This window comes from Agelaius phoeniceus, chromosome 18 (genome assembly GCF_051311805.1).
Source record: "Agelaius phoeniceus isolate bAgePho1 chromosome 18, bAgePho1.hap1, whole genome shotgun sequence".
NCBI lineage: Eukaryota > Metazoa > Chordata > Aves > Passeriformes > Icteridae > Agelaius > Agelaius phoeniceus.
Window position 1 is genome coordinate 11,117,550 of NC_135282.1, and position 18,116 is coordinate 11,135,665.

The window sequence follows — 18,116 nt, forward strand, 5'->3', positions numbered from 1 at the left end:
GAGGAAATTTTAAAAAATAAGGCAAAGCTTATTCCAAGGTCAATGTAAATAAATGTGTACCCAGAAGCAAGAAGGAGGGAAAGGTGTTGGGACAAGTCAGTGCTCTGTTTTTGTGTCAGTGCTGTGTTTTCATGCTTAAGGTCTGTTGTAGATGCATCTCTACCCATACACACTGTGTGGGAGACAGATCAAGCTTTTAGGGTCTGCTTGCTGAGATGTGAAAACAATGACAGGAAGGCAGTGTTTGGAGAATTGCAGAAGAGAATGGAAATGGATGGGAAGCTAGCAAGATGGATCAGAGCCTACATCTTTGCTTCATTCTGTGCTTGTAAGAGAAAGGCAGACAAAGTGCACTCCCTCCTGGTGCTGTAACATACAGGAAGAAGTAGCACCTAAAGGGCCAAGGGGGAGAAGTGTATCCCATTTTCTCCTGCTGAAAGGCAATTAAATGAAACTCAGGCCCGTTTCATTTTGGAATTTAACCATCAGCTACCAGCAGCAGGGCCTTAGCTGTGCGTCAGACTCAGGTGCTGCCTGTTTCCTGCAGGGACAGTGTTTTTGCAGCTGCCCTATTCCAAGAGGAAGTTCTCCAGCGGGCAGCAGCGGCGCCGGCGCAACTCCACCAGCTCCAGCACCCAGAACCTGTTCTGTGAGGAGCGCATCGGCTACAACTGGGCCTACAACACCATGCTGACCAAAACCTGGCGCTCCAGCGCCACCGGCGACGAGAAGTTCGCAGACCGGCTGCTGAAAGACTTCACAGACTTCTGCTGGAACAAGGACAGCCGGCTCGTGGCGTTCTGGACCGACTGCCTGGACAAGATGCACGCCAGTGCCCCGTGAGTGGGGCTCCATCTCTTAGGGAGACAGCTAGAAGCTTTACCTTGTGGCAAGGAAGTAGAAGTGAAGTAGAAGTCTCTCTGTTGGATTCATATTGAGGCTCCAAGAGGACCTGAGTGATATTGCTGTTGATATTCAACAGAATTTGATTAAGTGCTTGGAAAAAAAAAGAATTTGAGCTCTTGGCTTGCCAGTATCTATCACCTGACCTCAGCTTGGTTTTAAGTAGCTACAGTCCTTGGTTGCCAAAACTTCAGTTAGAGCAGAGGTAAAGAAAGGAGAGTGCAAATGGTTTTCAAGGGCAGTTGGATTCAGCACAGTGTGATGGTATCAGCTTCCAGTCCCTGGAAATGGTCGGTGCCAGCTGGCATCTGATGTGCCTGGCAGCAGCCTGTCCCTTCCCCTTCCAAGGTGCACCTGATTGTGTGAATATGTAAGATAAGATGTGAGAGATCCTTGTTAAATTTTCATACATGTAAATAAGTAAAATGCAGAAAATAAAGTGACCTGATGTTTTGTTGTAACTCCACAGACAGCAATACAACATTGGTGAGTAAAAGAAAACAATTGCCAAAAGAAAATAATGCTTTCTATGTTCAGCTCAAAATTCTGTGCTGGGGCTTTGTCTTGTAATCATGCAGGATTTTGTGTCTTCGTGCCTGGATCTAGAACAGTGTCACACAGCAAGAGCAGGAAGCCAGTTCCTGTCTTTCAAGGCCAGCACCAAAGCCTAAGGAGAAATCAAGGGCCACTGAGCACAGGTTTCTGCCGAGGCTTATGGGCAGGTTTTTAGAATGTGTCTGCATGCAGCCAGAGGAAGTTGCCTGCACTCAAGCGTGGAGCCTTTGTCTTTGCAGGGTGTTGGCACCAGCTGGTTATAGAGTGCAGGTTTGGGGTGGCTCACAGCCGGCACCCAGCTCCGAGCCTGGGGGCTCTTGGCTCCTGCTGATGGTCCCTCATTGTTCCATGTCCTCGGGAAACGGGAGTGAGGGGAGGACTGACACCTTCACAGTGGTGTTCAGATCTGATTCAAGGCAAATCGTAGCCACTTCAGTTTTTTATCCCCTAAACTGAGTCAGGATGATTCATCTGTTTTTAGACAGCACCCACCTATAGAAGGGGGGTTTGAGCTGCGTGCCTCTTCATTCAGTCGCTGTGTGTCACAATTATCGGTGCTTGTCTGATCCCCATAAGTGCTCTCTGCTATGGAAGAACTTGCTGTCCTCTATTCCGCACCGTTCTCCATCCATTCCGCAGCCCGGCGGGGCCGCGCACGCAGCGCGGGGCGTGGGGAGCAGGGGCAGCCCCGCAGCCCCGCCTGGGCGGTGTCTGGGAAGCGCCGGCGGCTCCTCCGCACCTGCCCGCGCCCGCCGAGCCCCGCGCGCGCCCGGACACCGCGAGGCCACGGTGAGGCCACGGCGAGGCCGCGGGGAGCGGGGCGGCCGCGGGGAGCGTCCCTCGCTGCGGGGCGAGCAGAAAGGGCTGCCCTGCCCTGCCCTTCGCAGCGGTTTCCCAGCTTCTCCCCGTTCTGCCCGGCGGGGCTGGAGCTGGCCCAGGGGTGCGGGGAATGGCGCTGCGTCCTTTGCCCGGGAAAACGGGCGAGACGCAGCGCCGACCAAGCTTTTACATTTTACAGCAACTGCGGTCTGCCCGGACCTGTCGCCTGCAATTTTGGAGAAATTTCACCAAATTAATTTCATCTGGACTTAATATTTTGTAAGTTTTAACCTGTAAGCAGGGGATGTAAACCCTAGAGTTAGTCTCTGAGTTTTGGGGAAAGTTTAATGTGTCTTTCTGAGATCGGTTTTCTCATCTGCCAGCCTGGTGTGTCTTTAGCTTTACAGGGCTGCTTTAGGCCTAGTTTTATTTTAAGTATTTTGAGGTCTTTAGGCTGCTTTTAACAGCACAGTGAATTTATTTCCCAAAAAAAAAAAAAAAAAAAGAAGAAAAGCATACCATAGAAGCTAAAAATAGGAGATAAAGAGTTTTTATCTAACCACAACTTTGTGCATTGCATAGCAAAAGCTTCCAACAGGACAGGATGATGAAGCGGTTCATGGCCATGTTAAAGAAGAATGAAAATGTGCATCCCCCACCCACCAAACTGCTGGATCTAGCAGCACAGCTTTGCCAGGAGCTCCAGAGCTCTTCTCCTAGTCTGGAGAAGCTGGTTGAAGCCATGATGAAATGCAAGAACAGCAGAGATTTTCTTACTAACATCCATGTTGTCCGGGCTTGTGTGTCCGTTCATATCCATAAAGGGCAACATGATGCAGCCTGCAGACTCCTGGAGGTAGGAATGTGTTCTTCAGTTCTTCATGGAAACAAAAAGCCATGTTAGAAAAACAGGAGTTAGGAGCCATTAGTGCACAAGTACCCGAACTGCAGCACATGGAGCACTTCCAGCTCGTGTAAGGCAGTGGAAGGTGATACGTGTGCATTGCTGACCTGCCAAAGCCTTTGCTGCAGGCACTTAGAGTTAATCAGCCAAAGGGAGAAAGGTAACTGGGTGATTATGGGGTTGGCTGTGGCTGGATTTTTGGTTCTTGGAGTTTTTCACAATCTTAGGGCTCAGGACATAGAAGTATTGGGAAGCCCAAGATTAGGGAGCTTGGCAGGGTAGGAATATATGAGGAAGGCTGGATGGTGCCACTCAAGGTGAGGGATTTTTGGCCTCTGGATCTGGTAATGCAGACGTTTGCACCAGGGGAAAAGAAGGATTTAGGCAGCTCCCTGTGTGCATGAGGGAAGGTACAGCCAGCCATATGCTCAGATAATGCTACTAGCTCTGTCAAACCAGTAGGAATCCCTGAGTACATCTCTGTGGAGGGTTTTCTCCTTTGTACACAGTCTGAGTGACTCTCTGGAAAGTTTGCTTATGCACAGTTTTGTTTTAGCATTGCAAGGCAGAAGAGAAGGAAGAACTGGTGCAACTTTGGCATGAGGTTCACTACCGGAGGGCCATGGAGAAGCAGCAGACAGATGTTCTGACACCACTGCAGAAATTCCGTTGCAGGAAGAGGTACTGCACAGTGGGGAGACCAAGATTTTTTTTTGTTCTCTGTAGTTTGTAGATGCAGGGGCTACAGATGCAGAGGCTGGTTTTACACCTCACCATGCTGCTTCTTGGAGCTTGGTTTTTCTTGGTGTTTTGACCACTTTGGCAATGTGAGAAAATTCCCATGAATGTGAATTACTCATTTTGGGTCCTTTTTAATCCCATTTTCTCCCGTGTACAGGAATCCTCCACCTCTTTCCCTTTGTCCTGAAGGTCTGAAGAATCGAAACTATTCAGAAGAAGTACGCCAGCAGCTGTTCAGGTTTGCTGCAGAGGTGACAGCAAATCCAGACAAGAAACAGAGGGTAGGGATATTCTAGGGACACTTCCAATCAGCCTCTTTGTCACAGAAAAGCAGGACACTGTAATCAAGAGTCTATAAGTGGTTTAATTTCTAAATCCTTGTTTTCAAAAGGCTTATTTGGGCTAGGATTCATCATATTTGATCTTTCCCTAAAAGTTTCTTTAAAAAATCATGAGGTTCATGCTAAGTAATTTCTCTTGCTGTGGACAAAAAGTTGAGGGGCAATAAATTCCTCACTAGGTTTTTAGCAGTTTTAATTTTGTAGTGATTGAGCATAGGCAGCCAAACAGCCATCACTCAGCAGAGCTCTATTACAATGATAAATAGTTCTGACTTGAGTAACAGCCTATATAAAATTGCACTTTGTTCACCAGAACATATTTTGTGCTGACTTTTCAAATGCTGCTAATTTGATGTGATAACATAATAGGCTGTGGTGGTGTATGCATGGATCTGCCTTCTTTGGACAGGGACAGATTTGTATTGGAAGAGATGTGTGAATTAAATCAACAAGCACTGTTGATCACTGCCTTGCCAGGTGAGGGCTTCAGACTTCAAGGTCTGCCTCTGTGAATCTCTGGGAAGAGCATGGTTTGGTGAGGGCATTATCTGGTGAGCAGTGTAGAATAGCAGTGGCTTCCTTAGCAAACTAATTGTCTGGGAGTGCAGGGTGGAATTTATGTTTTTTATCAGCTCTGAGTTTATAAAATGGTCTCCTTGATTGGATCCACTGGGCCCATCAGAGACCTAGTGAGTAAATGTCTGTGGCTTTGGAAGGTCTCTTGCTGGACTGCTTTTGGAACTGAAGGGAAATGCTTGATTATTTGGATGTGATTTTTTCCTTTGATTTCTCTCTGCACCTGGGTTTGCAGGAGGAACTGGCTCAGGCCATGAACCTGCAGCCAACTCAGGTCTATAACTGGTTTGCAAATTATCGGCGCCGTCAGAAGTCCCGCCTTGTTCACGTGGAAGAGCCCAACAATTCCTGTCCTGAGAGGGCTTTGGCTTCCCACAGCAATGAGCCACAGGATAAAGGATCCAACACTCCACAAACTGCAGGTTTGTCTCTTCCTAATGGGCTCAGGATATGGTCCAGAGAGGTGAAAATCAATTTTAAATTCCCTCAGGAGAGGAAGGATATTGCTTGTTGAGAACAGCATTATGTGCTGATGGATCAAGTGGATGCTGGAGGACTCTGCTCAGTGGAGTGCCTCATTGTTTGGCTCCAGGCTGTCACTCCAGAGGAGCAGACACTGCTAATGCCTGTGCAACAACAGGTGAAAAGAGATGCCTGGCTTTAAGGAGGCACCAAATGAAAGCAAATACATGGGAAGCAGCAGGTTTTAGCTTTCAAATTCTGGAATCAGGGCAGTGTACTCCAGGAAAACCCAGTATTTCCATGTCCTTCCACAGACACTTAACCAAACTTCAGTCACAAGGAACACAGGGGTTTTGCTGCATTTGGCCAATTTGATTTGTTTTTTTGGCTTTTGGAGTAATCATTAGCATTGTTTCAACTGGCCTGCACCTTTCAGGTGGATCTGGTGTGGACATCAGCCCTGAGCAAATAGAGGTAACCCACATGCCCTGTGAGCCAGGATGGGAGCAGTCAGCTGCACCTCTGTATAAGCCTCCTGAAGGAACATATTTAGAGATGCTGGAATCCAGGTGATGTATGGCATCTTTACAGTGACAGTTCAGACATGAAGCAACATTTAAATGTATTCACAGAACTGACTTCCACATTGGTTCCTTGGGGACATCACTTGGGAGCTTTGCCACCACTGATGGGAATGTTCCATGACCACTCAGAGCACTTCATCTCCCAGCTGTGGAGGGCAGGATTCAGAGGTTTAGCTGGGGTCCCCTTTTGGCAAAGCAATGTGTCTGGCTGATTCATTTTCTCCATCATTGCAGCTCTCTGCAGAGCCCTGAGCTGTATGAAGCTGGAACAAGCATGGCTTTGTTCACCACTCACAACTCTCAACAACCTGTACCTCTTGGCACTGAGGCTGTGATGGAGCCAGGAACCTGCTTTGGCTCTCCTGTGCTGCTGCCTGGAGAAGCAGTGAGCAGGGCTGCTGCCAGCCCCTGGCAGGGGAGCTTTGTACTGCACTCCTACCAGTCCTTTCCCTCTGTGAATTATTGGCTGCCTGGGTGGTGGGCCCCTTACAGCCCTGGAGGAGTCCCTGGCTACTTGTGGACCCCAGGTGTAGAAGGTTAGTAAAACTGCACACAGATTGTTGACCCTAAGACTTTCCAAGCTTCTCTTCCCATTGCTGTAAACATTCTTGCTCACTTAAGTGTCCTGATGAAGGAGAGCAGGGCTTATTTGGAGCTTTGGAGTTCCTCTTCCATGATAGTTCAGTGGGAAAATCTGTTGATTTAAGGTATTGAAACAAATATTCTTACCTACCCTTTTCCCTGAACTGCAACCACTTCCATAAAATACTGGTGGGTTCCTTTTAGTGTTTCCATTGAGAGAGTCCCTCCAGGTGTTGTCTGCTCACCTTGCCCTTTTGCAATGTTCTGGGTTTTTAATGCCTGTCATAATTAAGGTATTGCCTGAGAAAAGGCTGGGAACTGTGACATGGTGCTTGTCTTCAAGCACATGTTTTCACTTTCCTCTCTCTCTTGTTATTTTTTCTCTCTCCCTCTTTGTCTTCTTCCTGTCCAGTCTTGTTCAGCATTCCCACCATCTCTTTTCTTCTCCCTGTTCTTCAAAATAGGCTTGATAGGATGCATAAGTGATGCCCACTTGCTTTTGCAGTCAGTCTGTAGAGCAGGAAGGGCTGTAACTGCCATTCACCCAGGCTCTGGTGAAGGTGGAGCAAGGAGAGAAGGAATAGCTGGGTCAGAGGTTGGGGCTATGTTACCTGTATCTGTACTTGTGTTTAATTTGAGCATTTACTTCAGCAGGTATCAGAGCTCCCTTGAGCACAGTCCCTCAAGCTGGCTGTGTTGAAGCCAGTTCAGAAAGAATCATTCAGCAGTCAGATTTACAGGATGAAAGCTTAATCCTTAGAGGAGGACAGCTAGGGACCCTGGAATCTATTCTTCACAGGTAAAAGGAGGGAAAGCACAGGGCTGCCTAAAGGCAGGAAGAAAAACGATGCAGAGTCCGGCCATGTGTTGATACCCTGTTGAAGAGAGTTGCAGAAATAGTGACACACCTCATTCCCAGGGACTGCTTCTCCTTGTGTCCATCCTTCTTTGCCAGTATTTATATCTGTAATCTTGTCTAAGTATACAAGTGTGTGTGTGGCACAAAGGAGATTTGGAACCAGCCTAATCAGAGAAGATATGACCCCTGCTTTTTAGGCAGGTTCAGTTTCTGATCTGTTTGCTTGGTTTTGGCAGAAAAGCATAACCTGTACTGATCCAGTGAGGGCTGGGTTGGTAGGGCCTGTACTTAATCCTAAAATAGTTTTTGTAGCTTCACAAGCTCATGACAAGATTATTCCATAGTGCCAGCTTTCCAAATTGGAAGACAGAAAGTCAGGCACTATTCTCTTTCTGTTTTCCACCTATAACAAAGGTTTCAGATTTCAGATTTTCTCTGGGAATTGAGATAAATTCAGAGAATGCAAAACAACAAAAATTCGTACCATTTTCCATATGTTATACAACTTCCATAATGTTACATAAAAATAAACACTGCCAGACATTATGGGCTTCCTTTAATTTACTGATGTGCAAGGCAGAGCAGGAGCAGCAGCCCCATTTTATAACCCTCTGTTTGACACTGACCAGCGTTTGTGCCAGCATGACACTGTCAGTTTGTCAAAAAGGGAGGTAGAAGAAGCTTTATTCCCACTTTAAAAATGAGGAAGCAGAGGCACAGAAGGCTTTGTGGCTTGTTAAACAGCAAGTAAATGCAGTGATTCACTGGAGATAAGATTGGTGAGGCTTTGGCCCCAGTTCCCTGCAGAAAACATTTCTGCCTTTTGCTCCTGTTCCTCACTTGGCCTGGTGCCTTGTTCACATTCATGTCAGACTCCTTGCTCTGAATTGCTGGGGAGAACCCAGGTCAGGCATTGTAAACCTCAGGCTGTGTTTTAGGATTCACAGTTTTAAACAGTGGCTAAAGATCATGAAAGATCAGCAAGGCTTGCTGGCAATATTTTGGCTGGATTTAAAATTGCATGTTCTGACTCTGGAGTGAGCTCATGTTTATTTTTAAAATATGTTCTGCCAGTAGAAGAAATCTATGGTGAATGTGTCCTTGTTGGGTATGTCAGTGTGCCAGGCATCCACACACCCTTTACCATTCCTGTGAGGGGCAGGACTTGCTGCTTTGTTGGCACCTTTTGGTGAGGACTTTGGCTTCAAATAACCCTATTTGTAAACACTGTTTAGTGGCCTGGTCCAAGTCCCCCCAAAACCTGGACCTCCTCAAAATTCCATGGATGCTCTGGAACATCAATCTTTTTCAGAAGTGAGTGATTCTTAGGCTGCAATTTCAGCAATTTCATTCTGCAGTTTCTCTCTAGGGAGCCAGGAGAGCTCGTGTGGGTAGTCTTGGGTAAGATCACTGCTCAGTCAGTGAGGATCACCTGTGTTAGAAGGCAGAGCCCTCTAACAGAGGCAGGGATTAGAAAAGAGTATTGGTACCAGAATCCTCTTGAGCAGTCATGGTGCAATGAGCATCACAACTCTGGGGACTCATGGGGGCAAGAGATCAAACTGTCTGATCAAGGCAAATGAGTGTGGCTGTCTGGAAGGACAGGGCAGTGATGTTATCCTGGTTTTAGAGGTAAGAGTAACACAAAGAGAAGGAAATTATTTAGCCAAGATCACCTATCTGGAATGGATTCAGTGTTATGCTCTTCTTGCTTCCTGAGCACTGGGACAGAGCTACAAGTCAGCCAAAGGACCCTTAATCTGCTTGTCTCATTTTTAAAGATGCTCACCTGAACAGGATGTGGCCTCAAAGCTTATCAGAACAATTCCTGTTGATTTCTTTCATGGGCTTTTTACAGCCACTCCTACGCACCTGGGCTGTGTCCAAACCTCTTCTGATCTACAGGGCTGTGAGGTGGGAGTGTGAGAGGGAAGCAGGCTGGAAGCTGACTGTCTCCATCTGCTTCTGCTGCCTGAGAGGAGGGGTTGATCCAGCAAGTGGACTGGGAGCCCCCGTGGGACACCAAGCAGATGCTCCCCTTTACAGATAGTGGTGCTGTGTCCTCTTCACTCTGCAAGTCAGGACTGGTGGAATGTAGCCCAGCTAATGGTTCTTGCAGAGTGGAAATCTTGTGCCTTCCATTTCAGAGAGAAAAGCACACTGAGCTCTATGGAGCAAGGCATTCTGCATTTGAGCCAGCATATTGATTTAGAAAATGTCAGTGCTGAGATGTTCATGGTGGCTTACAGCTTCTGCCTGCATTTCTGGGATTCCAGCTCAGAGTGCTGGGAATCCTCCTGCTGTTGGGCTCTCCCCTTTGGACAGCCCAGCATCCTGACACGGGCAGGCAGCAAGTCCCCAAGCCCCCATCAGAGGCTACTCTTTGCCATGTTGCATAACTGAATTGCAGAACTCGTTGCTAAGGGCACTGTGCATGTCGCTGTAAGTGGGCTGTAAAAAAACATGAGACAAATGCTTGAGAGGGTGGCAGAGGGAGTTGAGCCCATTTGTCATTAGGAAATGGGACTCTGAATGCAGCCTCCAGCAGAGCAGTCCCAGGGCTGGTCACTGGAACCTGGGGAGCATTCCAGGGAAGGGAACTTGACACTTACCCTGTTGGTCCTACTCCTTTCCTGTACTCCACTATTGGGCCCCTCTTGTCTGGGCCTGTATGGACACTCACACCTTGGGCTCTTCCTGGTGGTGGTTTGGGCACTGTTGTTGCATTAGAGAGACTTTTGAGTGGGTGATGATGGGAGAGAACATCCCATTCTTGAGTACCCAGTGCCCACAGACTGATCTGCTTTGGGAGGAGGAATGTGAAGCCATGTCCCCAGACTCCACTGGTGGCCTTGGAAAGCTGGAGCAGAAGTGTAGCCAATGTTGTGTCTTTGTCTAAAGCCACATATTTTGACTCTTAAGGTCTCTGCTTTTAAAATATGTTCCAGGAGCTTTGGTAGACACCTCCTTGTTTATGGGGAGTGTTTTGGGGCAGAAGGAAAGTTGCAAATTGAGATGTGATTCCCTGTATACTGTTCTGGTCAGGGCAGTCTTCCCACAGCAAAACTTGTATTTTCAGGCCATAACAATTTTGAGAAATGGGGCAGGTCTGTAGACAACTTAACAGAATTCTATGAAATGAGTAATCTTGCCAACAACCCCTCTTGTCCTGCTGCAAAGCATTACAGTAAGTGGCAAATAGAGCATAAATACAAATGCACTTGTATATAATATTTTTTTCCAGTTCCTCTCAGACTGTGTTTGGCAAGCCTCAGTGCCCACCTGTTTCTGCACCCTGTGTGGAAGAAAGCCAAGAAAGCCAAGCCCTGGGACAAAGCCAGGTAAGAACACACCTAAAGCTCAGAGAAAGGAGCTCTGTACACACGATCCCCTGCAGCTCTCTCAGAGGAGATGTGAAATCCCAGATCATATTTAGTATGAAACATGTCTGATCTAAGCATAACTTCTGAAGTCCAGTTCAGAGCAAGCTGGGCATTCCCTGGCTAACACCCAGCAGATAATAGAAGGAAAGGTGGTTTTGTTTTTTCCTACTTGAATTGCTAGTCAGACCCTAATTTTACTGAATGTGTCATTGAAATGGTGGCAAAAGATCCTGTGCATATCCAAAGTGTCATTTAAATTTTCAGCAATGGAGGGCTCACCTATAGAACAGCCACACAAAGATAGCTGCTTGAGGTCCTCCCCTCTAAGGTGTTTTGCACAATTTGAGTCTGTTCTCTCAGATCTCTTAAAATGTTTAATGTAATTTTCATTTGCAAGTCTGTGTTATTGCTGAGGAAAAGCAATTTTGCACTGTTCTGAGATGGCTGATGGCAGTACACAGAGCAGTGTGATTATTGGCCAGGATGAAGAAGGTAGTTCCATGCTGTGGGTGCAGTCTGCATGCCTTCTGATGGGGACTTCAAGGCAGTAGAGAATACAAGTTGGAAATCTTGTGCTTTCAAGGGGATGGGAGCACAACTCTGAATTGTTACCTAAAAGCAGGACCCAAGAAAGCCCTGTCTAAGCTGTACATTGATGTATTTTTTGGCTTCACATGTGTTGGTCTAACAGTAAGTCAGCATCCATTGCTGTTTCCCTTTCAGTGTGAGCTGCTGGGGAAAACCTTTTCAAAAGAGATTACAAAAAGCAGGACCCATATCTGCTGGCCTCATTATGAGAAGTGGCTGCAGCTCTTAGGGCAGTAACAGAACCTCTTTTGAGCCTCTGAAAGCATCAATATAAAGATCTGTATCTTGGAAAGTGCCCTTTTTACCAGCCATAATGTAAGCCAGACGAGAAGGAAAGCTTTGGGCATTAATAATGAATGAGCCTTTTCTAAGATTCCCAGAGCAGGCTGTCTAGCTGGTTTTCATCTTGCTGTTCTGCATCCTTGCACTGATTTTTGCAGTGGTGAAGAAACATGACACTCAGTACACTGTGGGCAGGGAGCAAGATACTGAGTGATGCTTGTAGATGTCAAATGGGACATCTTCAAATCTTTGTAATAATTACTCAGTTCAAGAATTCAGCAAAGCAATTTTTGCATATTTTAGTGTGTGCTTTATGAAAAGGAAGAGCTTGAATGGGTAAATGATTTTACAGCATTCTACAGACTTCCTGGGCACTTTGCTTCTTGCTGAATCAACTTACTTTGGGCTTGTGGCGAGAAGATGCAGATATTTGGTTCCTATGCCTAAATCACAGAGGTGCAGGTGAAAACTTACTTTTGTCCACATGACTCAATATTTTTTGGTAGGTCATGCATCTTGTTAGAACCAAAATGAGAGTAAAATGAAAGCAAGCAAACAAACAAAAAGTTAATTCATTTTTGAGATATTTCTTTCTCTCCTGAGCAGAGCTCCCTTGTTCAGGACATCGCTTCCTTAATGATTTAATTCCTGTCTTACCCTCTGCCAGTTACTGCCTTTTATAGGCACCAAAGCCTAGGGCAAAGCAAAGGGAATTGCTCTGCTCTGAATTCCTGGGAGTTGGATTTGGCATGGATTGTGCTCATCACTTCTACACCCACTGATGGATTACTGTGAACGTGGAGGGGAGGAAGGCCTTTGTCTCTCTTTGCACACAGCCCTGACCAGTGCCATCCCCTCCCACTGCACACCTTGTGCTGCTCTCTGCCCAAAGGAGCTCTTCCACCATAACCAACTGTGTTAAAATCACACCTGCTGAGGTTTTGGTTCCTTCCTGTGTCTTTCAGGTCCTGGTGGATCCTGCTGTTGACTCACTAGCCAACGACATGTTCCAGGCAGCGTGCCTGCTCTGTGAATTTTCTGACAGTGGACGGATGTGACCTGCCTGCAGATACACTCCATGTGCCTGCTGCAGTTCCCCAGGAAATACCCCATTGCTTCCTTTTTTTCCCTTTTTTTAATAGAAGAGGGGTCTGACAGGGAGAGGAATAGAGTGAGGGAGAAAGATGGAGGTGTGTTCAATGGTTACAAAGTTTGGTTTAGTTACAGTTTTATTAAGAATTTTGCAAAGGATAGAAGAAAGCGAAGGTGCAATGTGGACTGTAGGTTTTTCCTGGAGCTGTCTGAAGCTGCACTGTAAATGTTAAAATTTTCAAGGCACTGGTTCTGTGGCAGTAACATAGATCTAATCATAGTGCTGGCCAGATCCGAGTTGCATCATGAAGGTAAATGAAGCTCCTGTGCTCAAAGTGGTAAAATTTGGTTACATTGCCTTTGCAGTGGATATTGGATAACCTTTTCTCAGGCTTGGAAAATAAGGTCTCAGTAAGTGCTGATAAAACACTGCTCTTTGTTATCCCTGCCTTCCTGTTGTACTGCAGGGTGTAACTTCTGGAGTGTTCCATACTCCGTAGTGCCACAGCTGACACAAACTGGAGCCCAGCGGAATTTTCAGTGCTAGGGCATGCCATTGAATTGGGGTTTAATACAAGAAGTACCCTTCATGCAGGTTTAAAACTAACCCTGCAAGTTGTAGGGTGGGGTTTTGGGTATTTTCCTGAAATGTTACTGTTTTTTAAAAAATTTGTATTGCAAAATGTGTCCCCATTGCCAAACCTCCAGCCTGGAGATACAGGAGGAAGGTGCCTCCCTTACCTTTTGTTACAAAGTTTTCAAGTAAAGGTTTTCGCTTACTGTTTCTCTAGAGTTCATTTCTTTCAAGGTAAGGATGTGAAGTGATAACTTTCACATGTCAATTATGTATTAAAAGGCAGGACCAGCTGCCCTGGGAACATTTGCGGGTGCTGAGAGCCTGAAGCCTCCATTATTTTGGTGGGTCTCACCAGGAATAACCCCTTTTGTTTGTGTTGGGAACACGGTGCTTGGAAAGGTTACACACGTTATCGTTTATTGCCGTCAACAGCGGGGCCGTGAGTGAACCGGGCATTTCTACAGGGAGCAAAGATGCCGGGCTCGTAGGGCCGCACGAACACCCGCGAGGGACGAGCCCGCCCTGCCCTCACAGCCCCGGCCCCGCCCGCCCCTCTCCTCCGCTCGGGGCCGTTCCCGCCGCCCGCCGCCGCCTCCCATTGGCCCGCAGGCCGCCCGCCGCCGCCTTCCCATTGGTCCGCGGCCGTTGGCAACAGCGACAGATATATCCTGCCGCGCCCTGATTGGCTGTCGCCTCCCGCCGAGCCATAGCAACAGCGGGGCGCGCGCGGCCCCTCAGGAGGCGCGCGGGGCGGGGGGACTGAGGCTGAGGGAGCGGCGGGACCCCTGAGGGGCGGGCGGGGCGCAGGGGCCGCCATGGCCGCGCCTTGGCTAAACCAGTTCTCTGGGTGCTGTCACCGCTGTCACCGGCCCTTCCGCGGCCCGCGGTGGAACGGAGGTGAGACACGGTCAGGAGCCAGCCAGCGACGCGGCTCCACACAGAGGCAGCAGCCCCATAGCAAAATTCCCACTGGATCTTGCTGGGCTGCTGTGTGAGATCCCAAATAAGGTACTTTAGTTTTCATCCCTGCTGGTGACATGTCACTACAATGACTCTGATTTAGGCAGCCAGTGGTACATGATACATGTGGATGAAAGCCAGGGAGGTTACACTTCCCTGCTGTTGAAGATGTATTGGAGTAAAGAGGAATGACGCCTCTCTTACAATGAGATGTATTTTCAGTTCCTTTCAAATACTTGGTTCTGCTTCCTGTCAGGGGAGATAAGATTAGATTAACACTGGCTGTACAGAAATTTTAGATAGCTGTCATTCTATATAGGTTCTTTTCTAAGAAAGCAACCCATGCTAGGGAATGCAGGTATTTTGGCTTGGCATATAAGTGACCTTTGTTCTACCACGTTAACATCACCAGGGTCCTATGACCTTGTAAGTTTTAAAAGTAGTTCAAGAACACAGTTGTTTTGAGTTTTTAGTTAAAAAGAGGAGGCTCAATTCAGCAAAATTCCTCAGGAGTGCTAGAACAACAAGTCTCTTTTCCAAACTTAAATCTGAAAAAGGATTTTCAGCTAAAGCAGAATTAAGGCCTTTTCTCTTAATGAATTTCATTTCTGAATTTGGTACAATTGCTCTCTGGAGGACAACTGAATTTTCTAGGTCATTTCCCAGGTGAAATAACTTATTACTTTTCTGAAAATTTATGTTAGACAATTCAAAGTTTGATATGTAAAATTGAGCCAATTAAAATATCCCTTTAAGAGATGTAAAGTCAAGTGGTTGAAGTACAGTGTATTTTGGCCCACTATTGCCCCATGTCACCTGGCTATTGAAGCTGCACAAAGCACCTTTGAGGAGCTCATTGCATTTGGACAGGAATTTGCAAGGGGTGCCTGCAGATGGTCTCACAGGACTTGGCCCTGCTGTGTTCCAGGGGGCTGAGCAGCATTCAGGGGGGAGCTGCTGCTTCCCCATCCATGAGCCAGAGCAGACTGGGTGCCTGGTCATGCAGCAGGGGAAGAGAACAGGTGAATCTGTGCTGAATGCCGGTAGTGCTTTTGGCCTTCTCTGCCTGTGCTGCTGGCTGGAGTTGGTCTTTCAAGGAGAACCCAGTGGAGTTCTTTCCATTGTATTCACATTGGGGTAGCAATTTGTTCAATTTGTGTCTTGCCTCGTTCTGGTTTCCTAGATGTGATTCGTGTCCCCATCATGTTCTGCTTTCCCTGTCCTACCATCTGGAGCGAGCTCTGGATGTGTTTTTGTTGTTCTTCCTTGGAGCTGTACTTGGAAGCACGCTGAGCACGTGGCTGACCTGCCCTGAGCTGAATGTGCTGTACCTGCTGTTGTCATTCCTCCTCCACATGGCTTGGCCTAGCAAAGGAAGGAGCTTGCCCTAGATAGAAAAAACCCAAAGTTATTTTTATCTTAAAATGCATATAAGGGCCCAAAGTACAGTGCCTCTATGTCTTGATTGGTCACAGAAGGGGGATGGAAATCCAGGAGCACTTGCAGAAGTTCTGTTACTTGACCCTCCCTGAGGTGAGAGGGACATTTCCAATAGGCAGCATCCATGTTTTCCAGCACTGCTGCTGGAGGTGGCTTTTCTCAACAGCTCAGCAGACAGCCCTGAGCCTGGCACGGTGGGAGGCTGAGGGTGGCTCTGCCCTGAAGTGTGTGTGGAAATGGCTCTGTGGAGGTCCTGCACAGGAACTGCCATGAAACCTTCCCTGAGCTGCCCCAAGTCATTGCTCGAGGGGATGGAGGAGGTGAGCAGCAGCTCTTCCTGCTCACAGTCCCCTTGGCAGTTCTGCTTTCTGTCACTGTGCATCCAACACCCACTCAGGACAAATGCTGGGGGAGACAGCTCCAAGGAAGTGTTTTCAGGCAGTCCCTCATTCTGGATGCCTGGCTCAGCTTTCTTGGGGCCTCGTTTTTAGAGGAAATGAGCACTTTGTGCAGTGACTCAAGTAGGGGACCCAGAATTAGAGGCCACTTTTGGAAATGTCGGCCAAGGCATTTTGCTTTATCTCTGCACTTCATTAGTCTTATCCCCAAAGTCTTTCATGTTATGTTCTACAGTGAAAGGTCATTGTTTCAGATCAATCATTTTCAGTGGGATTTAATCCAGTTCTAAGTCAAACTAATCCACTTTGGTAAAGGTTGAAGGGCAGTAAAAATTCATTTGTTAAGACAGATCTGGTCTTTTTAAATGTGGCTGTTAATGCTGAGTCCTTAATTGTTTATGCTCAGCACGAGGTGTCTTTCAGAGAGGTTCCAGAAATCGTAGGATTGAGTTCTTTTGTGTTCATATTGTTCCTTTACTTCCAGTATTTTCTAACACGGGTTGTTTCTTTTTCCTCTTACCTGTAGAGCCTCTTTTCAAAATGGTGCTCTGCTGGCAGCTGCTGATAAGCAGCTTTTTCATGTTTTCCTGTTGAAGCTTCTGAATCCTGGTTACTTTTCCCCTCATTATATAAGGAGTAAAACTGCATTCTTCTCTCTGGGCAGGAGTAGCAAACACCACAGTCTGAAGTAGCTCATGAGGAGTTAAAGCTGCTTTCAATTAGCTACTGTGTTCTCACCACTTAAAGGAACCCCCACAACTGAGCATGCTTGAGAACCCCTGTGCATATCCCTGAATCATTCTGGCAAGGAAAAGCTGCCATCATCTTTTATTCAGACATAGTGCTGCTGCTTCCTCACTGGACTCTGAAATGAGCAGGTGCTGGAAGATAGCACATTTTGCCAGAGAGTTCTGAGGGTTTATCAGCTGGTGTCTGCACAGGGTTTTGAACATGCAAAAGGCTGCTGTGTGTGAATACTGAATGGTATTAATACACTGAGTGATCCCAACCAGGCTTTGGGCTACAGACCCACCCTTTCCATGGGGGAGCAAGAGCTTCACAGGTTTTGTACAAATCAGAACCCTTGTGTTTTCAAGTGTAGGTGAATAGATGCACAGAGTACTTCACCACAAGGCATGGCTTGAACCCTGGAGCTGCTGCTGAGCAGCACTCAGGCACTGTCATCTTTCTTCATTCTAGGATTTACCCCTGAGTTATGAGGGAGGTTCTGTGAGTGATTCAAGATTAATATGAAATTGAAATATGACAAAGAGTAGAATATTTTCACACACTGTGACAGCCTAGAGGCTTGTTAAAGTGTGCTGTATGGTTTGGCTAGAAGTATGTCACTGAAATTACAGTCCCTTGTGGTTTGGGAGAGAATCATCACACTCAGCTACACCCACTGCTATCTCGTGCTCTGATCTTGTCACTGGTTACACCATCTATCCTCCTGGTGCACATTTATCTCTCTTTACTGGGGGAATGTGCTGCTAGAATTCTAACAATAAAAATTACAGAGAGTCCTCAGCCTCTGGAAGAATCTGTCCTGCAGCACTGTCTGAGCATCATGCCCCATGTAAGGGCCAGTCACAAATATTTCCAAGACCAGATGTTAACAAACTCCATTTCTTTCTCTTCCACAGTTGTCTCTACTTCATTTGCTGTGATGTGGAAGCTGGTTAACCTCCCCCACCAGTGGGTGGTTTCTCTTCTCTCTCTCTGTTTTTCAGTATCTTGTCCCCAAGACTTTCATCATTTAGCAGTTCCCTAAATAAAACATTTCCTTGCTGCAGAAAGGAGAGGGAAGATCATTTTCTCCAGGGATCAGAGGGATGTCAGTGGCAGGGACCTTGTGGCAGCACTGCTGTGGTTCCATGAGTCTCAGAAAGAGTGGCACAGAATGTGTGTGTGCTCCCTCAGTGCTTCCAGGGTAACAAAAGGGGAGGTTTTCCATCCTGGGGAAACCTGGGAATGGCCCATGGTGCTTTCCTTGTGGTGGTGCCTGTCCAGCAGTGTCCCTGCAGCTGAACATCAGCACTGGGGAGACACCCTGGGAGCCAGCTGTGG

At 47.1% G+C, this 18,116-nt stretch overlaps 2 protein-coding genes across 9 annotated transcripts in view; both read left to right on the forward strand.

Moving 5' to 3' along the window:
- The window catches only part of DEPDC5 (DEP domain containing 5, GATOR1 subcomplex subunit), a 42,098-nt gene extending 40,729 nt beyond the window's left edge, over positions 1 to 1,369 (forward strand). For 5 of the 6 annotated variants that reach the window (XM_077187666.1, XM_077187664.1, XM_077187665.1 and 2 more), the window contains one exon: positions 548 to 1,369. In XM_077187666.1, the coding sequence (XP_077043781.1) occupies positions 548 to 843 (296 nt within the window). In that variant the 3' untranslated portion in view covers positions 844 to 1,369. The remainder of the gene's footprint in view (positions 1 to 547) is intronic. The other variant, XR_013184603.1, reaches the window with a different exon arrangement.
- ANHX (anomalous homeobox) lies at positions 1,293 to 13,455 on the forward strand. 3 transcript variants are annotated; one of them, XM_077187670.1, is made up of 10 exons: positions 1,293 to 1,389; positions 2,477 to 2,556; positions 2,860 to 3,133; positions 3,738 to 3,862; positions 4,080 to 4,203; positions 5,075 to 5,261; positions 5,738 to 5,870; positions 6,120 to 6,421; positions 10,571 to 10,667; positions 12,545 to 13,455. In XM_077187670.1, the coding sequence occupies exons 1-10, from the start codon at positions 1,351 to 1,353 to the stop codon at positions 12,573 to 12,575; spliced, it is 1,392 nt and encodes a 463-aa protein (XP_077043785.1). In that variant the 5' UTR covers positions 1,293 to 1,350; the 3' UTR covers positions 12,576 to 13,455. The 3 variants fall into 3 exon arrangements, with proteins under 3 accessions (XP_077043785.1, XP_077043786.1, XP_077043784.1); XM_077187671.1 differs by lacking the exon at positions 1,293 to 1,389 and adding an exon at positions 1,965 to 2,247; XM_077187669.1 differs by lacking the exon at positions 1,293 to 1,389 and having other exon boundaries at positions 2,106 to 2,556.
- Positions 13,456 to 18,116: the final 4,661 nt, after the last annotated feature.

Coding starts and splice junctions, on each gene's coding strand:
- ANHX (XM_077187669.1), top strand. CDS start 2,408: ATGGCGCTGCGTCCTTTGCCCGGGAAAACGGGCGAGACGCAGCGCCGA. Junction 4,204..5,074: donor ATCCAGACAAGAAACAGAGG/GTAGGGATATTC, acceptor CTGGGTTTGCAG/GAGGAACTGGCTCAGGCCAT. Junction 10,668..12,544: donor AAGCCCTGGGACAAAGCCAG/GTAAGAACACAC, acceptor TGTGTCTTTCAG/GTCCTGGTGGATCCTGCTGT.